This window comes from Mercenaria mercenaria, chromosome 1 (assembly GCF_021730395.1).
Source record: "Mercenaria mercenaria strain notata chromosome 1, MADL_Memer_1, whole genome shotgun sequence".
Lineage (NCBI taxonomy): Eukaryota > Metazoa > Mollusca > Bivalvia > Venerida > Veneridae > Mercenaria > Mercenaria mercenaria.
This window is the reverse complement of record NC_069361.1, coordinates 42,134,259-42,148,746: the sequence shown is the minus strand read 5'-3', so window position 1 is coordinate 42,148,746 and position 14,488 is coordinate 42,134,259. Positions and strand designations below refer to the sequence as shown.

The following is a 14,488-nucleotide window of genomic DNA, read 5'->3' as shown; positions in this document are numbered from 1 at the left end:
AAAATCGTCTAGTAACTACGTTAACGATTCCTGGACATTGATCTATATATCGTTACGTGAGCGTATTTACATGTATTTTACAGTGTGTTCCTGTTGTTAGGGGATTCACGTAGTATAGGGAGAGTAATTTTATTCACATTAGTCTTGTAATGTAGGAACATGGGATATTATGCAATAACCGTGTTGGTGCTTTACAGTGAGTTCCTGTGGTTACTGTTTCGTGTGTAATGCTTAAGGGGTTCACACATGTACGTGAAATTAGCCAGAGCAGCCAGAGCAGCCAGAGCAGCCAGAGTTCAGCCAGAGTAGCCAGAGTTCAGCCAGAAAAGTCATAACTCTGCTTAATCTGGCTGGTCTGAGTAGCCAGAGTTCAGCCAGAGAAGTCATAACTCTGCTTACTCTGGCTAGCAAGAGTAGCCAGAGTTCAGCAAGAGTAGCCAGAGTTCAGCCAGAGAAGTCATTACTCTGTTTACTCTGGCTGGCCAGAGTAGCCAGAGTTCAGCTAGAGTAGCCAGAACTCTGGTTACTCTGGCTGGCCAGAGTAGCCAGAGTTCAGCATGAAAAGCCAGAGTTTCTAGGATGTTGAAATGTTCTGGCTACTCTGGTCAGCCATAGTATCCAGAATAGCCCGAGTCACCTGGATTTTATTTGCTCTGGTTAGTCTGGCTGACCAGAGTAGCCAGAACATGTTACAAAATCTAGAAACTCTGCCTACTCTGGTTGAATTCTGGCTACTCTGGCCAGCCAGAGTAACCAGATGTCTGGATACTGGATGAACTCTGGCTACTCTGGCCAGCCAGAGTAACCAGAATTCTGGCTACTCTGTCTACTCTGGCTAAACTCTGGCCAGCCAGAGTAACCAGAGTTATGACTTCTCTGGCTGAACTCTGGCTACTCTGGCCAGCCAGAATAACCAGAGTTATGACTTTTCTGGCTGAACTCTGGCTACTCTGGCTGAACTCTGGTTACTCTGGCTAGCCAGAGTAACCAGAGTTCAGACTTCTCTGGCTACTCTTGCTAAACTCTGGCTGAACTCTGGCTACTCTGGCTAAACTCTGTCTGAACTCTGGCTATTCTGGCTGTTCTGGCTAATTTCACGCACATCCATATCGTGAAATTAGCCAGAGCAGCCAGAGTAGCCAGAGCAGCCAGAATTCAGCCAGAGTTTAGCCAGAGTAGCCAGGGTTCAGCCAGAGTAGCCAGAGTTCAGCCAGAGAAGTCATAACTCTGGTTACTCTGGCTGGCCAGAGTAGCCAGAATTCAGCCAGAGTAGCCAGAGTTCAGCCAGAGTAGCCAGAGCTCAGCCAGAAAAGCCAGAGTTTCTAGGATGTTAAAATGTTCTGGCTACTCTGGTCAACCACAGTATCCAGAATAGCCCAAGTCACCTGGATTTTATTTGCTCTGGTTGGTCTGGCTGGCCAGAGTAGCCAGAGTTTCTAGGATTTTAAGAGTAGCCAGAGTAACCTGGTTCACCAAACATTTTCCGTCTTAGCTGAGTTTGATTATGAAACTTAATATGTCATTTCTATCTAAATAGCATGTTTAAACTGAATTTCAAGTTAATAACTATTTTCAAGTGGCTATTTGGATTAGCCAGAGTAGCCAGAACTCTGATTACTCTGGAGTAGCAAGAGTAGCCAGAACTCTTGTTACTCTGGCTGGCCAGAGTAGCCAGAGTTCAGCCATAGTAGCAAGGGTTTCTAGGATTTTAACATGTTTTTGCTACTCTGGTCAGACAGAGTATCCGGAGTAGCCCGAGTCACCAGGATTTCATTTGCTCTGGTTACTTTGGCTGGCCAGAGTAGCCAGAGTTTCTAGGATTTTAACATGTTTTTGCTACTCTGGTCAGACAGAGCAGCCAGAGTAACGAGGTCCCATGTTCACAAAAGTTTTTCAGTCTTAGCTGAATTTGATTATGAAATTTAATAATTGAGACGTGCCATTAGAAAACAAACATAGTGGCTTTGCGACCAGCATGAATCCAGACCAGCCTACGATCCGAGCAGTCTGGTCAGGATCCATGCTGTTTGCATTTAAAGCGTATTGGAATAGGAGAAACTGTTAGCGAACAGCATGGATCTTGGATCCATGCTGGTCACAAACCCACTATGTTGGTTTTCTCATGGCGCGACTCATATGTCATTTCTATCTAAATAGCATTTTTAAAACTGAATTTCAATTAAATAACCACATTGTATTTTCAAGTGGCTATTTAGAGTAGCCAGAGTAGCCAGAACTCTGGTCACTATGGCTGGCCAGAGTAGCCAGAGTTCAGCCAGAGTAGCCAGAATTCTGGTTACTCTGGCTGGCCAGAATAGCCAGAGTTCAGCCAGAGTAGCCAGAAATCTGGTTACTCTGTCTGGTCAGTGTAGCCAAGTAACCAGGATGTCAATTGCTATAGCTACTTTAGCTAGCCAGAACAGCCAGAATTTCCTAGATGTCAATTGGTTCTAGCTACCCTGACTAGCCAGAATAGCCAGAGAAAATATTGTAATACCAATTGCGAAATGGCCCTTTTGGTACTCTCAGGTTTGATTTTTAAGTGTTTTATATGTATAAAGTGATTCATAAAACGGACTTCAAAGAATTGTCTTATTTTTCAGACAGCAGCCAGAGTAGTCAGACGTTCTAGGATTTTAATATGTTCTAGCTACTCTGGTCAGCCAGAGTAGTCAGAGTGACCATGATTTCATTTGCTCTGGCTACTCTGGCTAGCCAGGACAGCCAGAATTTCCGAGATGGCCATTGTTACTAGATACCCTGCTAATCAGAAATAGCCAAAGAAAATAAGTAAACCTGTTGCCAGAGTAGCCAGAGTAATCAGAACACTGGTTACTGTGGCTGACAAGGACAGCCTGTTTCATAATTTTCACATAGTCTGGCTACTCTGGCTGGCCAGAGTAACCAGGAATAGCTGAAATGCGCACGGGTTCTGGTTACTCTGGCTGGCCAGAACAGCCAGAGAAAATACAGTCAAACATGTAAACTAGAGCCATTTTTTAAATGTATGACCCTTTTTCATAAAAATCATATTATACATGATTAGGTTGCACTAACTGTTGTATATAATTATAATGTAAAAAAAAAGTTAGACCTGTTGCGTTTTGTGTGTGTGGTATATGTAGGCTGAAATTCACAAAGATTAAAGCGGACAGGTCTGTATCTTTCTGGTAGATTGAAAATCTTTAAAAATAAAATAAAACAACAACAACAACAACAACAACAACAAAGAAACTGTAAGACATTTCGAACAAAGTTAAGAGTAACACGAATCAGAAAATGACACTTTTAAAAAACAAAGTAACAGGGTATATATGCAAAAGCTGTTTGTTTATATACATTGTAAAAATGCTTAGGTATGTTTTCTTTTTATATAAGTTATAATTATACAAAGTAGCCTACAAGGTCTGTGGCAGAATATATCAGCATTGATATTTGATATTACAGCCCACATCTAATTTATTTTGAATGGTAGGCGTCCAGGATTTTGGACGTTTTCGATCCACTACTTTTGAAAATATTTGGACAAAATATTAAATTGACTACTAAGATACATATCGCGGGCTTAACGCAAAACGGTTGCAACTTATATGAAATAAAGAAGGAGTTACAACCGTTTTGCGCTTAACCCGCGATATGTAATCTACCAATATGCCAAACAGAATTTTGATATTCCTTCAAATTTCTTCAAAAATGACTTTAGTTTCAACGTACCTCAAATCGGGTTGTACAAGTTTCTATATGCTTATACAATGCATTTCCAAATTCATTGTTCTCAAGACTCTTAATGTAAAACTAAGAAGTCGTAAAAACATTGCGAGTCCGGATATTCAAGGCTATATTATACTAGTAATATGCCTGTATCATGTCAAAAGGTATTTTTCAATACAAGTTCTTCTATCCTTTAACAGCTTATACAGGTCCTGGCAACTTATTTATTTTTCCCCATCTAGCAGAAAAGATCTCATATCAATCGCACTACCACAAGGTTTCCAAAGGGATTTTGCTGCACCCCAGCGCTAAATTCTGCCTCCCACGAAGGGTAGATACGACGAAGCGACACCGATCCATCCTGGATCTTCAGTACTTAACGGTGGTATGCCATACCACACTGGACTGTGATTTAGTGCAGAGCGACCTGGCTGTCATGGTCTTTTGTTTTGCATTGACCCATTCTGGATCTTATTCATGGCATATTTTATTCTTAATGTATTGTCTCATATTCATTCTGTTGAAAAAAATGACACCAAATTGAAAGTAAAAAGCACAGGTACTCGAAACGGTTATGGGTGTAAAACCAGTAAATGCATTTTTTTTTCGCAAAGTGGGTGTTACGTGGTTTTTAAAGAGCTGTCTTGGCCCAAAAACACGTGTACGGCCCCGGTCACGTGAAATCCTTTAGTATGGCATCCGTTTGTGTCGAAGTTGGTTTCACACTTATATTTGGAGTTTTCTTTGAGCAGAAAACTATGGTGCCCAACTCTGGCTGTGTATTTCTCCCATAGGGGCGAATCAGTCAATACTATGCCAAATATTAGGATAGGCGCAAATGGTATTGAGAAACTTCTCAGCAACCTGAACCCCCATGAGGCCAGTGGTCCTGACAAAATCAAGCCTATTATTCTTAAGGTATTAGATAACTAATAGTAATGTTTACAAAATGGCCTTTGCTTTGTATAGTCTGAAAGTTAACCGTGTTTCGCACTATTTTGCAATTTTTAAACAACTTTTACTGTGCCGTTTTTTTTTTATAAATTTTATATAACTTATGGTATCTCCTCAAGTTCAAGTAGAGACAAATTTCAAAGTGATGGCCACTATCAAAAACGTTTGCAGAGAACTCATTTTACCATTAATTTTAATTAAAGAAGCATCAAACTATTGGTAAACAATTATAAAACACAAAATAAAAATGTCAATATCATTTTTTCTATGGTGCCTCAAATAAACGGATTTATTGAGACAGAATTCATACTTCAACATTGAAAAAATAAGGTCGAATCCCGTGTTTCTGTTTTGAATTTTGCTTACTTCATTTAAAAATAACCTTAGGGCAGACATAAAAACCTAACTAAATTTCTTCCACAATATATAATCTAAGAGTGAAAGCAAAATAGAGAACTTTCACCGCATGTAACTCAATATTTTTAAAGATGTGTAACTCTACCCCTTCTGTTTAAGTTGTAAATTCACTTTGAACACCAAGAAATCACCAATCAAATTCATATTTTTCCATTTTTGAACAAGAAATCAATAATAAGTCTTGAAAGAAGTAAAAACTTACTAGAAAAAAGGAAAATAAGAAGAACAAAAATTTGGTCCCAGTAAGGCTTGAACCTACGCCCCCCTAAGAATTGCAGTAAAACTAGGTTTATGGTAGGAATTGAATACTCTTCAAAAAGGAGGCTCCCTGTTAGTGATCTAATACCTTACAACACTCTCTGTAGAACTATCCCCCATCCTTGAGGTCATATTCCAGAAAACCCTGGAGAAAGGATGACTTCCATCCCAGTGGAAATCCGCATATGTTGCATATATTTTTAAAAAAAGGTGATAGGTCAAATCCAGTAAATTACAGGCCAATTTAATTAGCATGTGTCCTTTGCAAAGTTCTTGAACACATTGTTTCCTCATCTATTGTTAAGCACTTCACCATCCATGATATATATAGTGTCTTCGTTAAATTCAAGGGTAATGACGTGTTTTATGCCAAATTCACTTGTTTGCATTATCTCAGTGAAATGTTTTAGCTGCTAGAGGATCTAATTTGAGAGTATTTTCATATTTAATTGAAGTTCTGTTAACTTATTATATACGTTTGAAAAGACACATGTGTAAGATTTTTTTATCACAAGATTTTATTTTCAGCTGAAGCATCGAGATTCCTTCTCTCGTTACATATTGTAGACAGAAGCAATTCGACCAACGTCTCCTATACTTCAAACGAGGTCTTCGTCAAAAGTTTATTACAGAAGTGTAATATCTGATTTATTTAATCTACAACGTCAAATATTTAGTAATATTTTATTGTTCTCTCTAAAATAACTTTTGTTTTTTGTAGTACTTGTATATGCACAATTAAGGCTAACGTTACACGCCGCCAACAAAAGTTTGCTTATCGGCTTGATTTAACTTAGTTTTACCAGAATTTACCTTTATATGTCGAGTTTTAGTTTTTGTCCTGTTGGCTCTCCTATACCATCAATACACATGCATATCTAAGAAGATGCCATTTAACAAGGGTTGTTGTTAATAGGGGCAAAGGAATCAGACTGTTTATATGTGTTGTTTGTTTTTTAAATATTCACGCAGTTAAAAGTGAAGTTTGTATTTCTTCTGACAGTTTTTTTGTGATATGCAGGTTCCATCACCTCGGACCCCATCTCTTAATTCTAATTTGTTTAGTTCTGCCCGGGTCATTGTGTACAATATATTTTGTGTTTTGTATTGAATATATATTGATTATTGTATGTAATATATTTTCGATACATGTTTTGTTTGGAGTACTTTGTTGACAGTTTTAAACGTTTATGTTCAGTAGTAATCAATATCATCTATAAATAAAATTGGTTTTATCTGATGACTTTGTTACTATCAGGAATTACTTAATCCAGCATATTGATGCGAATATTAAATGATTCATCATAATAAAATGTATGTGCGTGTCGTATTAAACATATCCAGTAATTTCCAGGTGGCTGGTATACCGATGCATATTAACCACACTTCGAATGTTTCATATTTGGAGGATGGAAGAGTACAGACATTTACTTTCCGTACACAATCTTTGACCAAACAGAAAACGGTCCACATAAATATTGCTGCAAAAAAAAGTATGTGTGTTAACACAATAGCTTAAATGCATTTGAATATTTGAAAATCTACGACACAACATGATGACAAATTCAAGAAGGTCTCAACCTTTAGTCCAATAGCCTTAAGGTCGGGCTTTGAACGCTGATTATCTGCTGTGCCCTATGGACGACAAAAAGTTGTATTTTATTTCTACAGATATGGATCAGTCATTCATACATGTCTAACATCAAACAGGTTTTAAAACCAGGATACAGTCATATTAACGTGAAAATAAACAGACAAAAAAAAAATAAACTTATCATCTTATAGCAACACTAAGGAATTCAACCTCATTTACACAAGAACGAAAATTTGGAGGCATGTTGCTTTTGATGTCAATCTCAATTTCGCAACTTGTAAACCGGCACAAACATTCATTTGATCAATATAATGATTCGCAACCTCAATTCAGTGATGTGATCAATATGTTTTTATTTCAGTATCATTGCGAAATGTTCTTTTACACAGGCACACAAACATAATTTATATAAATTCATTGATAGGTTGGACTATTAAATGCGGTTGTCCACTCGAAATTTAATTTACTGTACGGTGGTATTTTGGAGCTAGTAAGACGATGTGAGAGCCACACCTGTTTGGGTCATTGCATTTGTGCTCCTCACAGGCAACTTTGCAAAGATCAAAGTATCTATAGTCACATTAGTGGTCTTGGTAAGTTTTATGATGATTAATATAATTAAATTTTATAATACTTGGATGACAGTACGACAATGGATATAGAAATTATATAGCCATACTAACCCTTACCCTGGTAAATTTATATAATGAACTTGTGCAGCTTTTAATTTGGCCGGTTCCATTAACTGTTAAAAGGGGTGCTTACCAAAAATATACTTATTGAATGGCGAAATGCAGATCATGATCAGACTGCACGGAGTTGCAGGCTTATAATGATTTACAATGGTCGCAAAATCATAATTAGTCGTGTCCAGCGTGATAAGGGCTAATATGAATTCATTTTTACACGTTTTATGTTTGTTTCTATACTTAGAACAGATACCTTTTATTAAAATTATGTCTTATGTCAAATTTACCTTTACATGTATATCATCAAGGAGGAAGGAATGAAAAATATCGATTTTCAGAAACTGATTTGTTTTAGCTTCACATTCTTTACAACGATTTATTACATTTATATTCCCATTTAGTTTCTCACCTCCGAAGAGTGCATATCCATATTTAGAATATGTCTTGTCTGGTTTTGGTATATTTATTAAAATGATGTTTTGGATCACTATCAAATACGGTTTTATTGCAAGAATTGAATTGAGTTTGCAGTTTTCTATGGAACATGTTTTGCATTTAATTTGATGTGTCCTTCATCAGTAATTGAAATACAATTATTGTCGCTGTATAAGGGTCCATCTAAGTAAATGCAGTTTGCAGTATCGAATATGAACGATACACGGGTTTCGTGCGTGCTGGGGGTTTCGTTTTGAGGAGGCTACGTTTTTGGTGCGTGTCATTCCCTGTTTTATATTTTTCTTTGTTTATTATAATTTCAAGAAGGAAATGTGGAACGCTATTCACGCAATGGCTCAATTAAGCACATATAAAACACTGGTTTGCCTGTTGTCATCCTATTCCATCCAAGATCCAATGCATGTAATTATGTTTCGTATAGGCATTGTGAACTTTTTAACAATCCTTCAAACAATAAAAGTCTTTGATTTGATATGTAAATGTTATCTCCTTCCAGATGCATTATGATATGCTTAATATAGAGTGTATTCATACACAATGTTTCTTAGAACATATATGCTTCACAGGAAACGAAAATTCCATAGTTGAGGTAAAGGTATATTTGGACGTGACATTTCCAGATGATTATCCCACAATTCTACATTCACCTGTAGATACGATGCTCGCCGCCAAATGGACGATAGTAAATGAAAAAGGGAAGATTCCTCAATGGTATATAAAACAATCAACAGCTTTAAACTTTGTAACTCGACTTTTGTAAAACTACTTCTAATACCATTTTGATATCATTGTTTAATATAATACTATTAATTTGCAGGAAGAAGCAGTCTACGTGACGAAGGTCTGCTATATCGTAAAACAAATTGTTGTTCAAACTTGCGTTGTCTGTGTTAGATCTACTAACTGATAAAGAAAAGAAAAATCAAAGAATATCATATTTGTTTTACAAAAATACCAGCGCGTTGGTTCCATAATACTGCATTTAAATGAGTTTTATTTACCGTTTTGTTTATTTGTTTTTGGTTTATCGTCGTTTTTTAAATAATATTTCAGTTATGTAACGGCGGGCAGTTAACGTTACCAGTGTCCCTGGATTCTGTACCAGTACAAACCTGATCTTCGCAAGTAACTGCCATCTTCCTTACATGAACCGGATGTCGAGGACAAATGATTTCAGACACAATGTATTTCATCAAATCGTCACTGAGAACAAACGGCCCGCCCGGGAATCGAACTCACGACCCCGTGATCCGTCATGACTATTATGAAACTGTGCATTAGTAGATTATTATATCGAGAAATATGTACGTGTTCTGCACGGGAGAGATTTTGCTCGACATTAGCGGCGCAATATTAATTCATGTATATTTCTCAATGCAAGGTTTATCACATTTTTGTTACATATTCAATTATACTTAGGTACGAATGGAGTGTAGGTAAAAGTTGGATATTCATTGAGTGTACGTTTGTGTATTTCATGCATCTAAACGTGGTATCATTCACCTATTTATTGTAGTATAATGCATTTGATAGGCATTGCTGTTAAATCGAGACAGTCCCGACAATTACTGTAACAATGTAATACGTGTAATTCTATAAAAAGCATGTGTGCGTTTTTTATTCAATATGTATCTACAGGACATGATATTCATACGCTCTCAAAAGACCTTGGATCATCGGTAACTAGTTTCAATATCACAGGCCTTAAACTAGAAGAGAATACGAATTATTATACAGTTGTGCAAGCCTACAATCTTGCTGGACTCCACACCACTGAAGTATCTGATGGTTTCATGTTGGATCTTCAGTCACCAACAACTGGGATTGTACATGATGGTTTTGGTAAGCCTTTAGTAAATAAAATTGACACTGTCATATATATGTAAGACCTAGTAATTCTAAAAAGGAGTAACATCTAAAATCAGATTTTAAAATATCTATAATTTCTATAAGATCATGGACATTATTAAAAGGGAATTGATAACACATGCCAGTTATTTTGCTAAAGTCATACACTGCCTTAAAAAATCAAAGAAGTGTGTATTCAGTAGAACAAAATGAAACAAAAATATTTTCAGTTATGACAGATATACATGCTACAAGTTCAATGCAGTCAGTTCGTTCATTTTGGCATGGATTCTCAGACTTGGAATCCGGAATAAAGAACTACGAATACTGTGTTTCACTAAATGATGGCATGTGTGATGTGGACGCTTTGCACGATGTAGGGATTGCTACCCGGAAGGAATACACTGCAGCGAAACCTTTTGGACAAGGTGAATTTGTTACAATTAACCAAAATATTATAATGGATCTTTAAATTATTTTGTCTCCCCCATAGGTGGGAAAGACATAATGTTTTTGTCTTCGCCGTCTATCCGTCCGTCCGCATTAAGCTTGTCCGGCTTTCACAGGTCAAACTGCTGGCCGGATTTCGAAGAAACTTCACAGGAGTGATCAGTACTAAGCCTAGGTGTGTATATTGCCGGCACATTCTGCTTCGATGCATAAAACGGTCGCCAGAGCTAAAAATATAAGAAAAAAATGCCCGGCTTTCACAGGTCGACTTCTGCTGGTCGGATTTCGATGAAACTTCACATGAGCGATCATTACCAAGCCTAGTTGTGCATATCGCCGACACGTTTCACTTGGCTGCGCAAAACGGCAGCCACATCTAAAGGTAGAAAAAATCTTGTCCGACTTTCACAGGTCAAACTGTTGGCTGGATTTCAACGAAACTTCACAAGATGTAAATAACCTTAACTTCTGGTTCGAATCATAGCAGTTATACTTAAAATGATCTTTATGTAAATTATAGTATACTACCGAAGCATCGTTTACGGAGATTTTCATGTCTGGTTTTTTAAAACCATTGATCTTTCATGTACATGTATCGTTATTGTTTCAAACAGAAATCAATAACAGTTATAAATCGATAAGAAATTAGTTTTGTAATATTTTATATAACAATTTATGACACTACTTTCAAAAGAAAATATATGTCCTCAGGTAGCATCGTGAGAGCTGGAGTAAGAGCAAGTGACGGTTCAGGACATGTGTCAGAAATCGTTTTTTCAAACGGGATTGTTGTTGACGTCACACCACCTGCAAGGGTCAAATTTGATCTTTGTGAAGATAATATCATTGCAGACTTTTCATTTGAACACTTTCCGGAAACCAATGAAACGTACTGCCATAACATTAGTAACAATGACTGGCTTATTTCCGAGAGAACCTGCATCCGGACATTAAATTCAAACATGGCAGAGCAAGGTAGAACAAATATCTTGTTACAGGGATCGGTTTCTCAATCACTCTCTGTTGAAAACTACGGAAGATACCGGTTAACATTTTACACGTCAACCATTCCATCCGAAGGACAGGTTTTATCCGCCCACGAAGGCTACATTGATGTCGGCAACGAAAGATACATCTTTTTACTGTACGTCAGGTCTAACACAGGTTCGTATGAATGGCAGAAACATACTTTCTTCTTCCTCTTGCAAGCAAATGACACTAACTTGAGCATCGGAACTGTGAAAAGAAGTACAGCCTTCGCAGTTGACAATGTCGTGTTTCAGCTTTATAAACACTCGGTGACAGAACCTGCAGAATCCTTCTCACATATAAATGCGCACACGGTATTTGTTCACGACTGGTCCTCAATTTATGCAGAATGGATATTTATAGATGAGGAAACGGAAATTGTCGAATATCTATGGGCTATAGGTAATTGATTTTAGTAGAATGTTTTTTACGTTTTATCATTCAATATGCAAAGTAAAGTAATTGTCGTGCCTATATAACGTAAATTAATCGTATACAAAGTAAAGTAATCATCGTACCTATAACGTGAATTAATCATAATTTAATAAACAGAAATATCTATTAAAGTTTTTGTTTAAATATAAGAACCTATCTCCGATTACATCATTCGACATTAGTTAGGAAAACTACTCACATTTTATTTCTTTTCAGGTACAGTTCAAGGTGGCACTCAATTACAAGCCTTTACAAGTGTTGGTAGGCGGACATTTGCTAATGCATACTCTTTACATTTCGAGCATAATTCAAATGTACATGTCACTGTTGTGGCAATCAATGCAGCAGTATTACGGACGAAAAGCTATTCATCCCCAGTGATAATAGATCTTACACCACCAACATTCAGATATGTACATGATGGCCCAGATAAAGGTATGTAACGAGATTAATATTGAATCGAAAAAGAGAGTCATAGAAATTAGATAGAACACTTCACGGACAAAAAGTATAGCTATCAGTAAAGTAATGATCTCATAAAGTTATAATTATTATTAGTTAGGTAGAATATTTATATGGAAATAATTTTTAATAAGAAGTGAAGGAATAATAATCAAAACCTTAAGTCTAAATCTGTCACGGAGAAAATGTATTTTTGCACGCTGGACAGAAGATGTTTTCATTGCTGCTGTAAAACATGGGGTGTAATATGACTCCAGTGCTATAAATAACGTTATATGTCGTATCGGGTTTTGATATCATTTAAGAATTAATATGTGCATGTAAATCATTTGCACGTTGTTATTAGATTTAGATAAACGTGTTTAGAAAAAAGGCATTTGTTTTATCTTCTTAATTCTTTTATTTGTAGGAAATGATATTCAAGAAAAAGTGTCACTAGTTTTAAGTGCGCATGTGAATATCGTATTTTGGCGGAACCTTGTTACATTTCTTCTCTGCCAGTTGAGTATTAAATGGACATGAATGTTTTCATATCTTGTTTGGAATATAAACAGAGTAATCAGTTAGGCTTGTATCCAGTGTTCAGCTTTTGAGCATTCGCTTTCTATAGTACTAAGTACAGAGATACTATACACATGTAAACAAGTACAAATCAAATCCAAATTAGCAGGAACAACATCCATTTACCGTCAGTGCTTACTTTTCAGATATGGACATTGACTATCAAAAGGACATGGAAGTTGTAACTCACTGGGATGTATTTGATTTAGAATCAGATATTGAAGAATGTCATTGGGCAATAGGTAAATCGTCAATAATGTACTTTATATTGTTTGTTTAAACAAACAATTGTTATTTTTAACAGCGCATTATGTGTACACTGAACTGTAACAGTCACTTTTTCTGACATACGACTGGAATATTGTCTTATTTACAGGAACATCCAAAGGGGATACGTCCATACAGACATTTCTAAACGTTGACATAAACTCCCGAAATGCTTATAAGAAACTCAGCACAGTTCCAGATGTTAGCATTTTTTCCACCATCCGATGCAAGAACAAAGCAGGCCTGACAAGTATTGAATATTCTGACGGTGTTAAAATACTAAAAGATGCGCCTTCAGTTAATGAAGTGATACTTGAATTAATGACAACTTCAGCTACTCAGTTCCAACCGCGGAGTATGTACCACGGGAACAGTTCTGAGATAAAATTTCGATGGACTGGTTTTAGACGTAACGAGGGCATAAACAGCTATATTGTAAGCAATTTTGCAATGTCTTAGTTAAACGGAAAGTTTGAATAAAAGTCTTATATTGCAACAAGCTAATCGAATTGATGACGTTCTGATATGGACGTTTCCATGTTTGAAAATGTCCTTAGAAAATGATGAAATATCATTTAGAGATAGAGTAACTGGTCCTATTTTCGACAACTTAAGCATGAACGTACATAGTGGATGATAGAGCAATCTGTTTTGCAATTGAAATTTATCTGTTTACAAAGCCGGATTTATTGGTTGAAATATTGATGTGCAACTTTTTTATCTTTCACATTGACCAATGAGAATTACTCCTACAAATCTAGTCAAGTTCTTTGAAATTTTCAATTTGCCTAATATCGAAAGCCCCTTTCCTATTACCGACACCTTTAAGATAATGTTAATTAAGTTTTTACTGGTAGGTTTATTGAAAATTTGCATTAGTTTTTTAAATATAATATCAAATGTGTCTTGCAACTATCTGTTCTGGTTACAAACGGTAAAGTAATAAATATTAACCAGACAATAAGCAGATTTTCAGATATGACCCTTTATAAAGCAAATATACTTGCATTTGTTTTTGTTTCTAGATACATAAATAAGGCACAATTTCTAAACTATATTGAAAGAACTTTCATATTACATTGTTTTCGCTATAATGAAAACACCCAAAGCACTATAAAAGCCAGCTACATTTGTAACCAGCGCAGTAAATTTCATTACCATTATCTAAGCTTGAAAGAATCATATTTTCCTCTAACAGTATTGCTGAGCTAAAGGCCATTTTAGGTACATATAGTTTTTTTTTGTTATTAAAACTATGTTTTTATAAAAGTACTTTTTTTAGGGTATAATTTTAAAATATTTTATCTGGTCATTAAATTGTCGATATTAGGAAGAATAATTAAAATTACTTTTTGAG

The 14,488-nt window shown here is 36.1% G+C and overlaps 1 protein-coding gene across 1 annotated transcript; it reads left to right on the top strand.

Moving 5' to 3' along the window:
• Positions 1-159: 159 nt before the first annotated feature.
• Positions 160-13,590, top strand: LOC123523172 (uncharacterized). Its single transcript, XM_053543165.1, has 7 exons — positions 160-196; positions 9,718-9,921; positions 10,158-10,355; positions 11,089-11,808; positions 12,058-12,276; positions 13,011-13,106; positions 13,241-13,590. Exons 1-7 carry the CDS (start codon positions 160-162, stop codon positions 13,588-13,590), a joined length of 1,824 nt encoding a protein of 607 aa, XP_053399140.1.
• Positions 13,591-14,488: the final 898 nt, after the last annotated feature.

Bases quoted from the DNA above. Each gene is read 5' to 3' on its own strand.
- LOC123523172 (XM_053543165.1), top strand. From the start codon at position 160: ATGGGATATTATGCAATAACCGTGTTGGTGCTTTACA. The intron at 12,277-13,010 runs GTATGTAACGAG...CTTACTTTTCAG, and splicing joins ACATGATGGCCCAGATAAAG to ATATGGACATTGACTATCAA. The intron at 13,107-13,240 runs GTAAATCGTCAA...TCTTATTTACAG, and splicing joins AGAATGTCATTGGGCAATAG to GAACATCCAAAGGGGATACG.